The sequence below is a fragment of the Mchenga conophoros genome, linkage group LG7 (genome assembly GCF_057382185.1).
Source record: "Mchenga conophoros isolate Kocher_MC1m ecotype Shallow Benthic linkage group LG7, M_conophoros_male_GT1.1, whole genome shotgun sequence".
Lineage (NCBI taxonomy): Eukaryota > Metazoa > Chordata > Actinopteri > Cichliformes > Cichlidae > Mchenga > Mchenga conophoros.
The window spans coordinates 41,154,092-41,168,854 of record NC_140532.1 but is presented as its reverse complement, the minus strand read 5'-3'; the positions used below and the strand labels follow the sequence as shown (position 1 = coordinate 41,168,854).

Here is a 14,763-nt window from a genome sequence, read left to right as displayed (position 1 = left end):
ACCTGGTTGTCAGCCAATCATCGCCAAGGTTCAAGGAACAGTAGCCAAGTGTTGGAAATGTGCAAGTCTGAAAACAGCCACGGACTTAAACGCTTTATAGGTTCAGCTTGTGGTTTACCAGAATCAGCTGCGATTCATGAGCTGTCCTCAAAAGCAAAGACTTCACATGATTTCACAACTCCCTGTCCCGCACTGAAAGACACATGAGGAAAAACAAGTCGAGAGACCAGTAACCTGTTTCTCAGCTCTGATGGTTCATTTTTGTTGGCTGCTGCCTCCAGCTTAACTTATATTCGCATTTAAAAGGACAAGTTTGCGCAACAGCAGGGTCAGTCATAAATATCACGCATGTCCCTACAAGAAAGCTGTTCATACCTTTCTGTTAGAGGAGTTTCTCAGATTTTGAAACACCTTCACCAGCCGGCTTGTGGAATTTGGGTCTTAAGATGTCCTTAGGAAATAGGAACAGAAAGCAGTTTCTCCCAAAGAGCCTCTGCTTTAGAGATTTACTGGTGTCACCTTGTTTTTCCATATATCTTTGAAAAACAGAGGTTAACAAAAACAAACAAATTTCAACAGCTAAAATAACATGGAAAATGGACAGTATGAGTTGTGGATTTAAATGTTAAATGTAGGACACAATTACACCAGATGTGTTTGTGGTGCACGCTCAACAGGTGACAGGTCACGTCTAAAAAGATTTGTCCTGGGTCTAAATTAGTGCACGTTTCCTGTACAAATCTGAGGCAGAGTCATAAACTATCTTAAAAACAAACAAACAAAACAAAACAAAACAAAATTCAGCAAAATCTGCAGGGACCAAGACATTCATTTGAATCAGCATTGTGAAGCTTTAGTAAACAAGGTGCACCTCTCTAGAAAATATCAACATGTACAAGTTTTTGCAGTGCTTTGATGAATATATGCATGTGGAAAAGAAATAATATTTTGCTTAAAATCTCTCTTTGAAATCAGTTTAATAGTTTATTACATTAAAGTTACCTTCACATTCCTTTTTTAGGACACACCTTGATCTAAAATGACCTGCTTAGCCCGATATTTGGTACAGCCATTAAGAGGAGCCTATCTCACTATCAGAATTCAAACTCGACAGTCTGCATCATCAGAAGAAAAAAAAGTGTCATTGCAATCAGAGTCCAGTGAAGAGTTTAAATATTTTTTTATTAATAATGATGATTTTTCCATTTGCAGCTCTGCTTTTATCTCATTTTCTTGAGATGCATGATGTATACAACGAGCCTTCAGTGGACAAGGGGACATCAGTGTGTCACACACACAGCACACCTCACAGACCTCCTCTACGCACTCTGCACAGAACTGCTGTCTATGGAGTGAGACAATAAAATTATATATACTGAATTAAAAACAAACAACTAATCCTTTTCCACATATGTAGGCAGACATGTTTGAACCACGACAGGGAGGAACAAAGAAAAGTGCAACACAAAAAGATGTGTTATACATAAAACAGCCAGGCTGCGTGATCACCACTCAGTTTAACTTAACTGTGCCTTAAGAGGTGACTCGTCACTTGTATTTGAAGCGACATACATTGACCGATCTCATTATGAGCTGGGAAGACTGGTGACAGCTTGAAGCCTTTGAGGCTTTCCTCACCAAATTTGACCATTTCAGAAGTTTTGTTGATTTCTTAGTATGAGAGAAGCTGAATGGTCACACCGATCTCCATGTGCGAGTGTGTTAGGGACTCATGTTAAATCCAAACCGTACAACGATAATGTAAATGTATTCAGATGGTATGGGAACTTGGTTCCTCAGAGTCATTTTAATGACATGCTAAATGAAAGATCTGAATCAGTTTTAAACTTCTTAAACAAATTATCATGCGTGATCATGACCATGCCTAGTTTGTATAGTGTAGTTTCTGACTCAATATTTATTCTCTCAGACATCACAAAACAAAGAGCTCTGAGTAGATGCAAAAAAATCAAGTGTTTCCCTGAACCAACCCCCCCGGCAGATCCTGCTAAGAGAAAAAACAAAAAGCCATTCGATTGTCTTTCAAAATGCATGAATCCTCTTTTCTTATATCAAAACCACAAAAAAGCTATGATTTCACACAAACAACGCAAAAGCAAACAGATGTGGCAGTAAAACAATCAAAGTTCAATTAACAGTTGTTCAAAAATAATAATTTAACTCATTAAAAATAATGGAAACATCCTCTTCAGAGTGCTCTTTGTGGGACTGTTTAATCACACGCCCCCTGGTGGTCAGGGTCGATGAATGCAACCCCTCAGGTAGAAGCATCATAACAGCCAAACTGAGTTCCCTTTGGATATACAAATCAGACTTTACCGAACATGATCACCATCACCATCACTTATTTTCTTTTTCATACATTCATGAGAACATTTCACACTCATCATTAAAGAATAAATACAAGTTAATGAGAGAGACGGAGGAAGCAGCAACAAATCTGTCGAAACAGTTTAAACATAAACTGCTGAAAAAGATAACTTGCTGTATTGTAGGCAACTTAGGATGTGATCAGTTGCAATGTAAGAAGAAAAACAAAAACACACACACACAAACAGGGTAATGGCAGACTACAAACAACACACTTTGGTAAACAATATTTGCAAAAAGGTTTTGAGCGTTTGTTTGGAACGTCATGTTACGAGACCTTCTGAACCATCTTAAAAGTCAACTACCGTAAATAAAACCATCAAGTTGCAATTAGGAACTTAGGAAATATGTGAGATGTATTCAGATTTTTTGTTTTGAACAAATGTCTGAATCAGTAATAACACGAAGCAGGAAATGAGTACCCGAGAGAAACGGATGGGATTGGAGGGAGAGGAGAACGGGGAAGAGATGAAGGGAAAGGAATGGGCCGGTTGGCAGAAAGTACAATAAAGGCTTAAAATAAAAGTGCTGAGCAAACAGAAACTCGGGTAAAATACTATATGACAACCCAAGAAAGAAATACAAAGCAAATAAAACTGTTAGCAGACATGTTAAAGTTACAATTAGGACTAAAAGAACAGAAGAGTTTAAAAACAAGAAGTATAGGTTGGTCATTGGAATTGCTATCACAGCAGCCTTGGGAAATTGGACCCCTGCCCAATGACAAAAACAAACCCTTCCTGCACCTGGCAGGATAAAGATGCCAGTCCAGTGGCTGCCGTGAATAGTTATCAGACAATTTTCAGGAAAATATTTGGAGCTCCTGTGATCCGCGCCAGATTTGCATGACTAGTATGTCAGGTAATTCGGAGACAGACAAAATTAGGTCATGGAAGACGGACACCAACAGAGAGTGAAAGATGAAGTCCAAAAAGGAAGCGTGTGGGCCAGGGCCTGTGAACCTGGGAGGTGAACTCACAGTAAGGCACAGTGCTCTGCTTGTGGTTGATGATGCTCATTCATGCTGCTACAACCTCAGAGAACATCTACTGCAAACAACAGACAATAACATTGATGACAAAGCATGTTGTCTTCTCTTCTTCTACTGCTCCATGTTGATGCACTCCTTCCAGTTCAAATGTTCCTGCTCCCGCCTTTGAATCTTTGGATCATTCAGCATTCCCTCAACTTGTAGAACATCCCTTTTAGCACCAGATAAACTCCTCACTGATCAGGTGCTTTTGCCACTTCACTCAAATTTATATAATATAAAAGAATATACACACCCTAATATAGGCAAAGTCTACCTTTCAGGACAAAACCTGCACAAAACAGCCACACAGCAATACTGGACTCATGCTCAGTATGTGAACAAGTCCTGTTTATGGAAATAGCTCCATGTATTTAGTCCAGGATTGAATCAGTCTGATCACATGACTTTGTGTTTTAACAGCTGATATAAGGAGGACTCCCCAAGCCATTGAAGCACAGATTTGGATACACACAAAGCAGAAAAAAGACAACAGAAAGACTAACAAAATAAATTAATGTCTGTATTTTCTTAAATATGTAGAAACTACAACTTAAATATATTTGGTGTATCTCAGACATTTAAATACAAAGCTTTGTTTTTCTTCATTTCCGATGTGGATAATTATTGCACTGCAATTGCTAGAGCCCTATTTACACCTTCAACCACTGGACTTTGTTTTTACTTCTGTTACAGGTCAAATATGTTGGTCTTTAAAAAGCAAAGAAAGAAAGAAAGCCTTTGGATTTGCTGTAATACAACAGGAATGGAAAAGAAAAGACAAAGAGCTGAGAGTTAAAGGAAATGCTTTGATACATTTGACCTAAAACAGGACGTATGTAGCTATTCCACACGTTTGTCACTTATGGCTAATTGTGCAGGTTAAGTCGACAGCAGTAGCTTCAGTCTGTCACAAAACAATCTCACTAACAGAACAATGAACAGAGAGATAGTTTAGGTCCAAGTAGGTCCCTCTGTTATCTCACATATTTAATGTACTTAATCCATGTTCTTCATCAGCATCCTTTAAGTCTGTGTTTATCTGGAGTGTCAAGTTTTTGCATCCTGGATGCTAGGCAGCCTATTCCTCTCCTCTTGTTCCTCCTTCATGCCAACAATAACCTGTGGTTTAATGGACCAGCGTTTACAGGTGGGAGTGTATGAGATCTGTTGGTGGGCGAGGGAGTGCGTGGTTATGAAGGGTGGCTTCAAGTCACCAAGCAGACCTGCTTTCTAGGTTTGTGCCTCTCTCTTTGTTTGCTGAGGTAGCGAGAGAAGTTGTTGAGGAGTATTCAGGAGCGACGGGCAGAGTGGAGTGTGTGTTTTTGAGCGTGACGTGCATCAATCTGTTATTAAGGATGTTAAAGAGCAAAGTGGTTTTGGGAATACGTGTGTGTGTGTTGGCCTGTATATGGCTATTCTCTTCTTTATTGTAATGTATTATTTTTGTGACTAAGGGGACAAAATCTTCTAATTTGGTCACACATATTGTCTTCTGTATTTGTGTGTGAAAGTGTGTGTGTGTGTGTGTGTGTGTGTGCAAGTATGTGTGTGTGTGTTGATGTAGTGGTCAGCCTGGTCATCACAATTTGCATTTCCCTGACAGAATGTAGCGGTACAGCTCCTCGTCCAACTGCACGTAGCGCCCTTTGCTGGAATCCAGGAAGTACAGTCTGCCTGACACTGCGCTGGGATCAAAGCTGTCCCGACGCAACTCTGTCTTCTGAAACTTAAAAGTACCTAAGAGAGATACACAGAAAGAGAATGTGTAGAGAGATTCGCTTGCCAAACAATGCCCTTTAATCAAAGTACTCCAATCAATGCTAGTTTGTCTCTTATGAAATCTGCTGTATTTGTAAAATACATCAAATGTATGTTTTATAAAACTATAATACTATCTAAAGTTGAGATATACCTACTCTATTCTACACTGAAGAACAAAACTGGAGAAATTCAAAGTACTGAAAAACACAAATGGAGTTTTGTGATGAAAAGAAAAAAAAAGTGTCAACAAAGCAAAATATAATTTGTTGCATGGACTCAAAGAGATCAAAAACTTGCTGTAAGGTAGAAATTAGATTACAATATATAATTTCCCCATTGAAGACTAAGAGGGAGCAGAAAAAAACTAACTTCTACTTAACTGAAAAAACTATGGAAGTGGCTGAGAAAGTTTAAGACTCAGACGGCACTTCAAAAGCAATTGAAGCATTCTGTAAACTAAACAAAGAAATGCGCTTCCTTTCTTATGCAAGATATCAATATTTGGTTGAAGTCATTTTTACCTGTCTTGTTGACCTCTGGGAGGAAGCGGAGGAAGACAGGTCTGGCATATGGAGGGAGAGCCTTCTCCATGTCTTTCACAAACTTCTCCAGGTTAGTGGAGTGAGATGGATCGGCAATAGCTGCCATTCCAGCCTTTCCCTCTGCTCCTGTGCACACAGATGCAGGCAGGTCAGAGGAGGAATTCTAGCGCCAGCTGAGGTTGAAGTTCAGGTCATGTTTGTGCAATGAGACCAAAAGCCTTGTGGAGAACCTTTGTTTACACAGTATCCCACTTGTATTTCTCCCTTTCATATAGCACCAGAGCATCACAGAAGCTTCAGCTTTGTACAGTAGATGAGGCCTGCCTGGCAGTCAACATTCAGCTTTTATTATATTGACACCACTAACTGACTTTATGCATTGTCTTCCTGCACAAAAGTAACATCTCTTTGAAAAATAGCATGCTTATATGTTTGTGTTTTTACTGCTGTGGCAGTATAGTCTTCATATACCTTCTTTGTCACTGTGCAACAGGAACCTAACACATTTTGACTTTGGGGAAATATAACTGTATTAGAGTGAGTGGAAATTGGAGCCTCAGACTTGTTCAGAACACCAGTGGACCTCAACTACAACTCAGTCCTTTACAGCAAAACACTATATATATATATATATATATACACATATACATATATATATATATATACATATATACTAGGGCTGCCACGATTAGTCGACTAGTCACGATTACGTCGACTATCAAAATCGTCGACGACTGATTTAATAGTCGACGCGTCATTTGAAGCTTTGTAAGATCACAAAAGCAGGAATAAGTAGCAGGATTTAAGAGTGTAATAACGGACTGAAACAGAAGATGGCAGCACTGCATGTACAAGGATGCCAGCTGCCGTTAAACCCCGAAGAAGAAGAAACTGTGTCCCAGAATTCATAGCGCGGCCCAGCGCAGTTGTCAACAATGGCGGCAGCTAGTTAGTTTTAATATTACTCTTATTATTCTTTCTGGGTCACAAAATAAACGTTTAACATATTTTCAGGCGAGAATGTAGCTGTGTAAACCTCAAATATCTGCTCAGTTTATCAAGACACCACATATTTTCAAAAGCGCTCCGACGTTTTCGGAGGCGTCTGTTACCCACTAGCTCGATAGCTAGCCGGGGGCCATGAGAGCACCGGACTCCCGGCAGATCGTTTTCAAACCCACCGCCCTACTCAGGTTAAACATATACAAGTCACTTAGATAACTTAAAAATGTTATTGTTTGGCTTTTTTCAGTATTTTATTTGTTCCTGAGTAAATCGGCTGAGTTTATTAAACTCCACCGAAACAATCTGCACATTTAATTAGAATTCAATTAACTATCATCTTGTCTTTATTTTTAGTTAGCACAGACCTTAAACACTTAAAGCTGTAAGCTAATGATAGTTATATAAGAGCAGATGCTGCTGGTGCAATAAGCTGTACTTTTACGTTCAATGGATGATGATCTGATTAGTCGACTAATCGCAAAAATAATCGGTGACTAGTTGACTATCAAAATAATCGTTTGTGGCAGCCCTAATATAATATAATATAATATAATATATATATATATATATATATATATATATATATATATATACACACACACACATACATACACACACACACATATATATACATATATACATACATATATATACATATATATTAGGGGTGCAACGATATTCGTATCGATATTGAACCGTTCGATACAGTGCTTTCGGTTCGGTAGGCATATGTATCGAAAAATACAACATTTGTAATTTATTTTATCAATTTTCCTTCTGACGATGCTGTCTGTGTTGAGCGCTCAGTGAATCTGTGTTCGACTACTCCGCCTAGGCTGCACTGTCCAGCGCAGATCCACTGAGCGCTCAACACAGACAGCATAGTCAGAAGGAAGAGCGCAGGGCACCTCCCCCACCCTCATTCAGATCTGGCATTTGGAATTATTTTGGTTTTCATGTGACGTATGACCCTGAAGGTAAGCAAGTCATGGACTAAAGTAAAACAGTATGTTGGATGTGCCACGCAATGCTCAATTACATTGGTGTGAACTAGTGTGCTAGCGCAGTTAGCTCGTTAACGTGTTGGCCGTCTAGCCCCATGCACGGAGCGATCGGCGGTAGCTCGTTAACGGAGATTTGCCGTGTTGTGGCGTTAAGGTCATTTCAACGAGATTAACCTGAAAGCACTAGTGGGAACACGACGAATATGACTGCACATTTACGCCGACATCATCCTAGTGCAAAGACAAGTGGAAGCAGACAAAAAAAGCAAGCATGCTACTAACTTTAGCCGAGTCATTTAGACAGCTGTTAGCACATGATTCTCCTTATGCTGCTGAGAATATAGCCCAGAAGAAGCGGATAGTATAGCTTTTATTTTGGAAAGAGCCATCTCTCTGTAATAAACTCTCTTTTCCAAAGATGAGTGATTCCTCAATCAGATACAGGGCTTGCAATATCGCTAGCCCGACGTCCTGGAGCTAGCGATTTTTTCAGTCGGGCTACCAAAATCTATCTCTGCCCTGCCCGTCGGGCTATTGTAGGAAAAATATATGTCAATGCTTTTGCATTCTTTCAGAAATGTAGCTGGGTAATTATGTCATTGGCATCGGTGAGCCACTGTCAATATGTGACATATTGAAGTCGCGTTTGAATTTGCGCTTGTTTTTTTGCTTTCACTTTGCAATCGTGTGAACTGTGTATAGAGAGCAACAGCACTGATCTGTGAGTGATGATAATTTGTGCACCAATTCCTCTGACATCGTCTTATTAATTGTTAGCTTACTATGCAAACATGACAAGTGAAATCTCCCGCAGCTTAAACATGTGAGAGGTTGATCGCGCAGAGAATCGCTGAGCTTATGTGAGTGAGTGTGTAAAAGCATTTCAGTTCTGCTGAGCCAAATAAGACAGGTCAGGGTGAAGAAGTGACAGCCAAAGAAAAGCTTACCACAAAACGGAGAAGTTATGACAAATCAGACTATAAGGCAAAAAAAAAGTGCAGCTTTATGGTTTCATGGACAAAAGAATTTCTGTGGCTGCGATATGACGAGCTAAATAACCAGGGCTGCACATAAGTGGTCCGCAGGTGCGCATTCGCTGTCAAAATAAAAAACACGCACAAGGGTTAGGGTTAAATTTAAAAACTGTACTTTTGAGTTAAAATATATATTTATAATTTTAATAAATGACAAATTAAAAAGGCATGAACATTTTTTTGTATCGAAAAAATATCGAACCGTGACACCAAAGTATCGAACCGAACCGTGAATTTTGTGTATCGTTGCACCCCTAATATATATATATATATATATATATATATATATATATATATATATATATATATATATATATATATATATATATATATGTATGTATATGTGTGTGTGTATATATATATATATATATATATATATATATATATATATATATATATATATATGTATATGTGTGTGTGTATATATATATATATATATATATATATATATATATATATGTGTGTGTGTGTGTGTGTGTATCTATCTATAATTTTAGGCCAAGAGCAAGCCAAGACATTACATCTGTGACAACTATAGAGCTAAGCACAGTGTGGTTCTTGCTTGAAAAAAAACAAAAAACAAAACCTCATGGTGTTGCTCAGTATACTTAATTTATATACGCTGCACTTGTCTATTTCATTTACACATTTACTAATGAATTGAGACTTCATTTAAAACGTGAGATAATACTTGTTAATAAGAAATTGTGCACAAGAAACATGTTTTATTCTAAGAAATAAACTCAAAATGTTTACCATCCTGGGTTTGCTGGGCATTAAATTAAAAAAAAAAAATCATCCTTGAATATCAAATATCAATATCAAAACCATCTGCTCTGCTGTAATTCATCTGCAATATGAAGTGCAGACGGTCCTGCGAATTCTGGAAACAACGGAGTCAGTTTATCCAGCAAGCGTAGCTCCAAGCAAAGATTTCTAAATTACTCTAAGCTTCCTTTTCGGTTAAAATTAAGGTATATCATATAATATATCATATAAAAAGCCAGTGTGTATGATTAGCCAACATTTATATATTACCCAGGATGTTAATGACTATTAAAGTATTAAAAAAACAAACAAAAAAAACAAAACAAACAAAAAAACAGAAATTCCGAGATATTACCTGGTACTTCCACTCCATACACAACGACATCCTTCATATCTAGGAGTCTGCTTAGAGTTCCTTCCACCTCGGTTGTTGAGACATTCTCTCCTTTCCAGCGGAAAGTGTCTCCTGTTCGGTCTTTGAAGTACATGTGGCCATACTTATCCATGATCAGCACATCACCTAGTGAGAAGGAAATGATTCAGTATTCAGTTCATTCAGTCATAATGGCATACGGTAAACTACTCAATATGTGTGTGTGGCTAAGTGCTCCAACCTGACAGATAGGCACTATCTCCCTTCTTAAACACACTATGAGCAATCTTCTTGTCAGTTGCTGTTTGGCTGACGTAGCCGTCAAACCTACGTAGAGGGTCATTCTGAATGATTCTGCCAACAAGCTGTCCAGGCTCACCTTGAATGAGAAAGAGATAAGGAACATTAGTCTTTTTGGAGCCCCCAAGGATCTTAAATAAGACTGCTTATGCATATTATGTATTCTGGAAAGTCTAACACACAGATTATAAACACAGTGCCATACTATAATTCTGAGCGGTCACAGCCTTTCTGATGAGTAAACTACTCTAGCTTTGTTTTAACACTATCAGTCAGCTGACCCTTAGTGTTTAGAAACCTACAAAGTATTACTGCTAAAAATACAGATGACATGTTCATCTTTAGTTAATAAAGAAACATGCACCATTTTTATGGGAATGTATGAGCTGTGGATCTACACGAGGTGTTTATTACTACTTAAAAATAACATTGTAAACTTATTTTGAGCTTGTTAGGGTTAAAAGAGATGTTTGGTACAGGTAGACTGTAAACCCACCAGGTTTACAAGGAATACAGACACCATCAGGTCCCCTAATTAGCTCCATGGTCTCTTCATCAACCCTCACCAGTCTGATGGGGTAGATGAAGGGTAGAATCTGACTGTTGAAGCCGCACGCTCCCATCTGATGCAAAGACAAAGAGCAGCAACCACAAATCTATCAGTATGGTGAGGACAATGAAAGGCACACATACAGTTAGGTCCATAAATATTTTTCTCATTTTGGTTCTGTACGTTGACACAATTAATTTAAATGAAACATCTCAGATGCAGTTAAACTCGAGACATTCAGCTTTAATTCTGTGGGCTGCATATAAATATTGCATAAAAAAAATGTGAGGAACTAAAGCATTTTAACCCCCCCAAAAATCCCCTTCATTTAAAGGGCTCAAAAGTAATTAAACAAATAAATAACTGAAAATAAAATGTTCATTTCCAGTACTTGGTTAAAAACCCTTTGCTGGCAATGACAGCCTGAAATCTTGAAGTCACGGACATCACCAGATGCTGGGTTTCCTCCTCTTTAGTGCTCTGCCAGGCCTTTACTGTCATTTGTTTGTGGACCTTTCTGTCCAAAGTTTAGTCTTCAACAAGTGAATTGCATGCTCAACTGGATTAAGATCAGAATTGGCCATCCAAAAATATTCCACTTCTTTGGGTTGCTTTAGCTGTATGTTTTGGGTCACTGTCCATCTCTATTATGAAATAGGGCTGAACGATATATCGCATTTGCGATAATATCGCGACATGATCAAGTGCAATTTTCTAACCGCAAAGGCTGCGATTATACTCTGGACATGTCCAAATTCATGGGCTGCATCCTCCTGAGGCCGCATTTGTAGACCGATTACGTCACAGCGACGCGCCGAAGGCTGTCCAAATTACTACCATATCCCAGAATTCATAGCGCGGCCCAGCCAAACTCCAGTTTCCAGCAATGGCGGCCGCTACTAAGTTTTAAAATTACTCATACTAATCTTTCAGGGTCACAAAATAAACTTTTAACATATTTTCAGGCGAGAAAGTAGTTGTGTAAACATCAAATATCTGCTCGGTTTATCAAGATATCCCATATTTGCAAAAGTGCTTCGACGTTTTCAGAGGCGTCTGCTACCCACCAGCTCGACAGCTAGCCGGGAGCTCGAGGGTTACTGATGCGGCCGAGAACGGCACAACTCCCGGCACATCATTTTCAGATCACCGCGGAGTTTCGCTGCTCGGGTTAAACGTAATATATAAGTCACTTAGACAACCTAAAAATGTTATTGTTGGGCTTTTTTTCAGTGTTTTGTTTGTTCGTGAGTAAATCGGTTTGGCTGAGATTAAAGTTATTAGATTAGATAAAATAAAACTTTATTAATCCCCCGGGTGGGTTCCTCCTTGGTTTTCACACAGCTGACTAAACGTCAAACAGAAAACTTATTAAACAGAAGTAGGAGACAGTCGAGAATTTACACCAGTGTCTGGTTATATTTTAGATAGCAAGAAGCAGACGGCCGAGTTTATTAAACTCCACCGAGACAGCGGTGACGCTAATCAGAACTAGACCGTCCAATTTCACGCCTTTAAATTTTAAAGGCGTGTTTGTGTATGTGTTTATACAATTGCTATTATGTTTGCACTTTATGTGTAATGTTACTGACTGCAGAGATCAGTAAGATGTGTGTATTTTTTATTTATTAGTTTTATTTATTTAATATTATTTTTTAATTTAATGACTGTCTAGTAGTTCACAGATGTCGAAAAACTGAGTGTGGTAAAGCCACTGATTTTTTTTTATGTATATTTCTGCAATCTGCACATTGTACTGACTTTCATTTTAATGTTTACACCAGGGTTCCTTGTCAGCACTTTATGCTCAGATGTTTGTAAGCTAAAAATAAACTATTGTGTATGTTCAAATATACTGTTGTGATTGAAGAAGTTAAATAAAAATGTCAGTCATCAATTCATGCATCACCTCATGTCATCATAACAGAGGTCTGTCTTCCAGGAAAGAACAGTTTAAAATTAATGTAATATAGTATTGGCCATAGTATATGATGTATTGCTTGTCTTTGTTTAATAATACAGAAGACAAAGACCTTAAAAAATAATCGCATATCGCATCGCAATCGCAATATTGGGGCAAAAAATCGCAATTAGATTATTTTCCATAATCGTTCAGCCCTATTATGAAACACCACCCAATCAATTTTAGTGCATTTAGCGGGATTTGAGCAGAATTCATTTGGCTGCTTCTGTCCTGTGTCACATCATCACTAAACACTAGTGTCCCAGTGCCACTGGCAGCCATGCACGCCCAAGCCATCACACTGCCTCCGCTGTGTTTTACAGACGATGTGGTTGCTTTGGATCACGAGCTGTTCCAGGCCTTCTCCATACTTTCTTTTTGCCATCGTTCTGGTAGAGGTTGATCTTGGTTTCATCCTTCCAAAAAATATTTTTCCAGAACTCCGCTAGTTTTTAAAAAAAAGATTTTTTATTTAATTTTTTAGCAAAGTCCAATCTATTCTTGAGGTTTAAGAGTGGCTTGCACCTTGTAGTGAATCCTCTGTATTTACTTTCATGCAGTCTTCCATTTATGACTTGGATATTGATATGCCTACCTCCTGGAGAGTGTTGTTCACTTGGTTTGCTGTTGTGAAGGGATTTCTTTTCACCATGGAAATGATTCTGTCTTGTGTGTGTGTCCAGGTCTTTTTTGCATTGTTGAGTTCACCAGTGAATTATTTCTCAGGATGTATCAAACTGTAGATTTTGCTATTTCTAATATTGCAGCAATTTCTCCGATGTGTTTTTTCTGTTTTTGCCACTTACAGAAGGCTTGCATGGAGAGCACCTTTGACCACATGCTGTATGTTCACAGCAAAATCTCCCTAATGGAATCACCACACCTCAAATCAACTCCAAGCGTTTTATCTGCTTAATCGATAATGACATAACAAATACTATTTCATTGGCCCACACCTGCCAATGAACTAGCCTTTCAGTCAATTGTCCAGTTACTTTTGGTCCCTTTAAAAAGACAGTGGCTATGTGGAAATGTGGATACCCTCAAACGAAAGCTGGGAGTCTATAACTATAACTAACGATAATTTGAATATCTATTAGTAAACAGATAAAAATAACAAAGCTTGTGTCAGTGTCCAATTATATATAGACCTATCTGTATTACAGCAGCTTACAAGGTGCTGTTATGTTTAATATTGTGACCTTAGAGGATTAATGAAAACAAAAACCTCTGAATTATTTTTTTTAATTTATGCAACTTGATTGATTAAGCAGTCTTTGGGATTCTAAAAGACAATACTTTACCACAGTGATGCCATTTTAAACATTTGGATTTATAATGAAATAAAATTTTGCCAGTTCAACATCACCAGTTTTTTTGGGAGACATGTTCCTACCTTGTTATCAAAGTTGCCCAGACTGCAATTGCACTCTGTGGCTCCATAAAACTCTGCAATCTGTGAAATGTTGAAGCGGTTCATGAATTCCTCCCATATGGACTGACGCAGGCCGTTGCCCAGTGCCATGCGCACACGGTGCTGTCGCTCTGTGTCACGAACTGGCTGGTTCAATAGATACCGGCAGATTTCTCCAATGTACTGCACAATCTGGAGGACAATGGGAATAAAAACAATCAGTAATGAGACAAAAGTTAAAAAAAAAAAAAAAAAAAAAAGACTGCTTAATGGCTTTACAGCAAGCATACAGTGGTTGGACAAAGAATTGAAAGAGCTACGGGGATAATATTAAATCTTTAAAGGATTTTTACTGAAAATGACATGATATAGAGACATATTCTCAAAAAGGAGATTGTAATGTGCCGCTGTGTTGTACCTAATAAATCAAATCTGTGACAGGGACACCCTGTTTCAGTTTTAAGGCTTCATGTAGCAGGAGATAACAATAGAAAATCTTCTTGTCCTAAGCAAATCTTCATATTAGCTTCATTTATTAAATAAAACATCAGATGGTCATCAACTCATTACCGTTTAACTTTATGTAACAAAAAACTAAGCAGTGCTGTGAAAAACTAAGTACGCC

At 38.3% G+C, this 14,763-nt stretch overlaps 1 protein-coding gene across 3 annotated transcripts in view; it reads right to left on the bottom strand.

The window, feature by feature from the left end:
- Positions 1-1,161: 1,161 nt before the first annotated feature.
- slc27a4 (solute carrier family 27 member 4) overlaps positions 1,162-14,763 on the bottom strand; it is a 24,897-nt gene continuing 11,295 nt past the window's right edge. For all 3 annotated transcript variants that reach the window (XM_085279278.1, XM_085279277.1, XM_085279279.1), the window contains 6 exons: positions 14,121-14,330; positions 10,708-10,834; positions 10,153-10,290; positions 9,894-10,058; positions 5,707-5,853; positions 1,162-5,161 (listed from right to left, as the gene is read on the bottom strand). In XM_085279278.1, the coding sequence (XP_085135404.1) occupies positions 5,004-5,161; positions 5,707-5,853; positions 9,894-10,058; positions 10,153-10,290; positions 10,708-10,834; positions 14,121-14,330 (945 nt within the window). In that variant the 3' untranslated portion in view covers positions 1,162-5,003. The remainder of the gene's footprint in view (positions 5,162-5,706; positions 5,854-9,893; positions 10,059-10,152; positions 10,291-10,707; positions 10,835-14,120; positions 14,331-14,763) is intronic.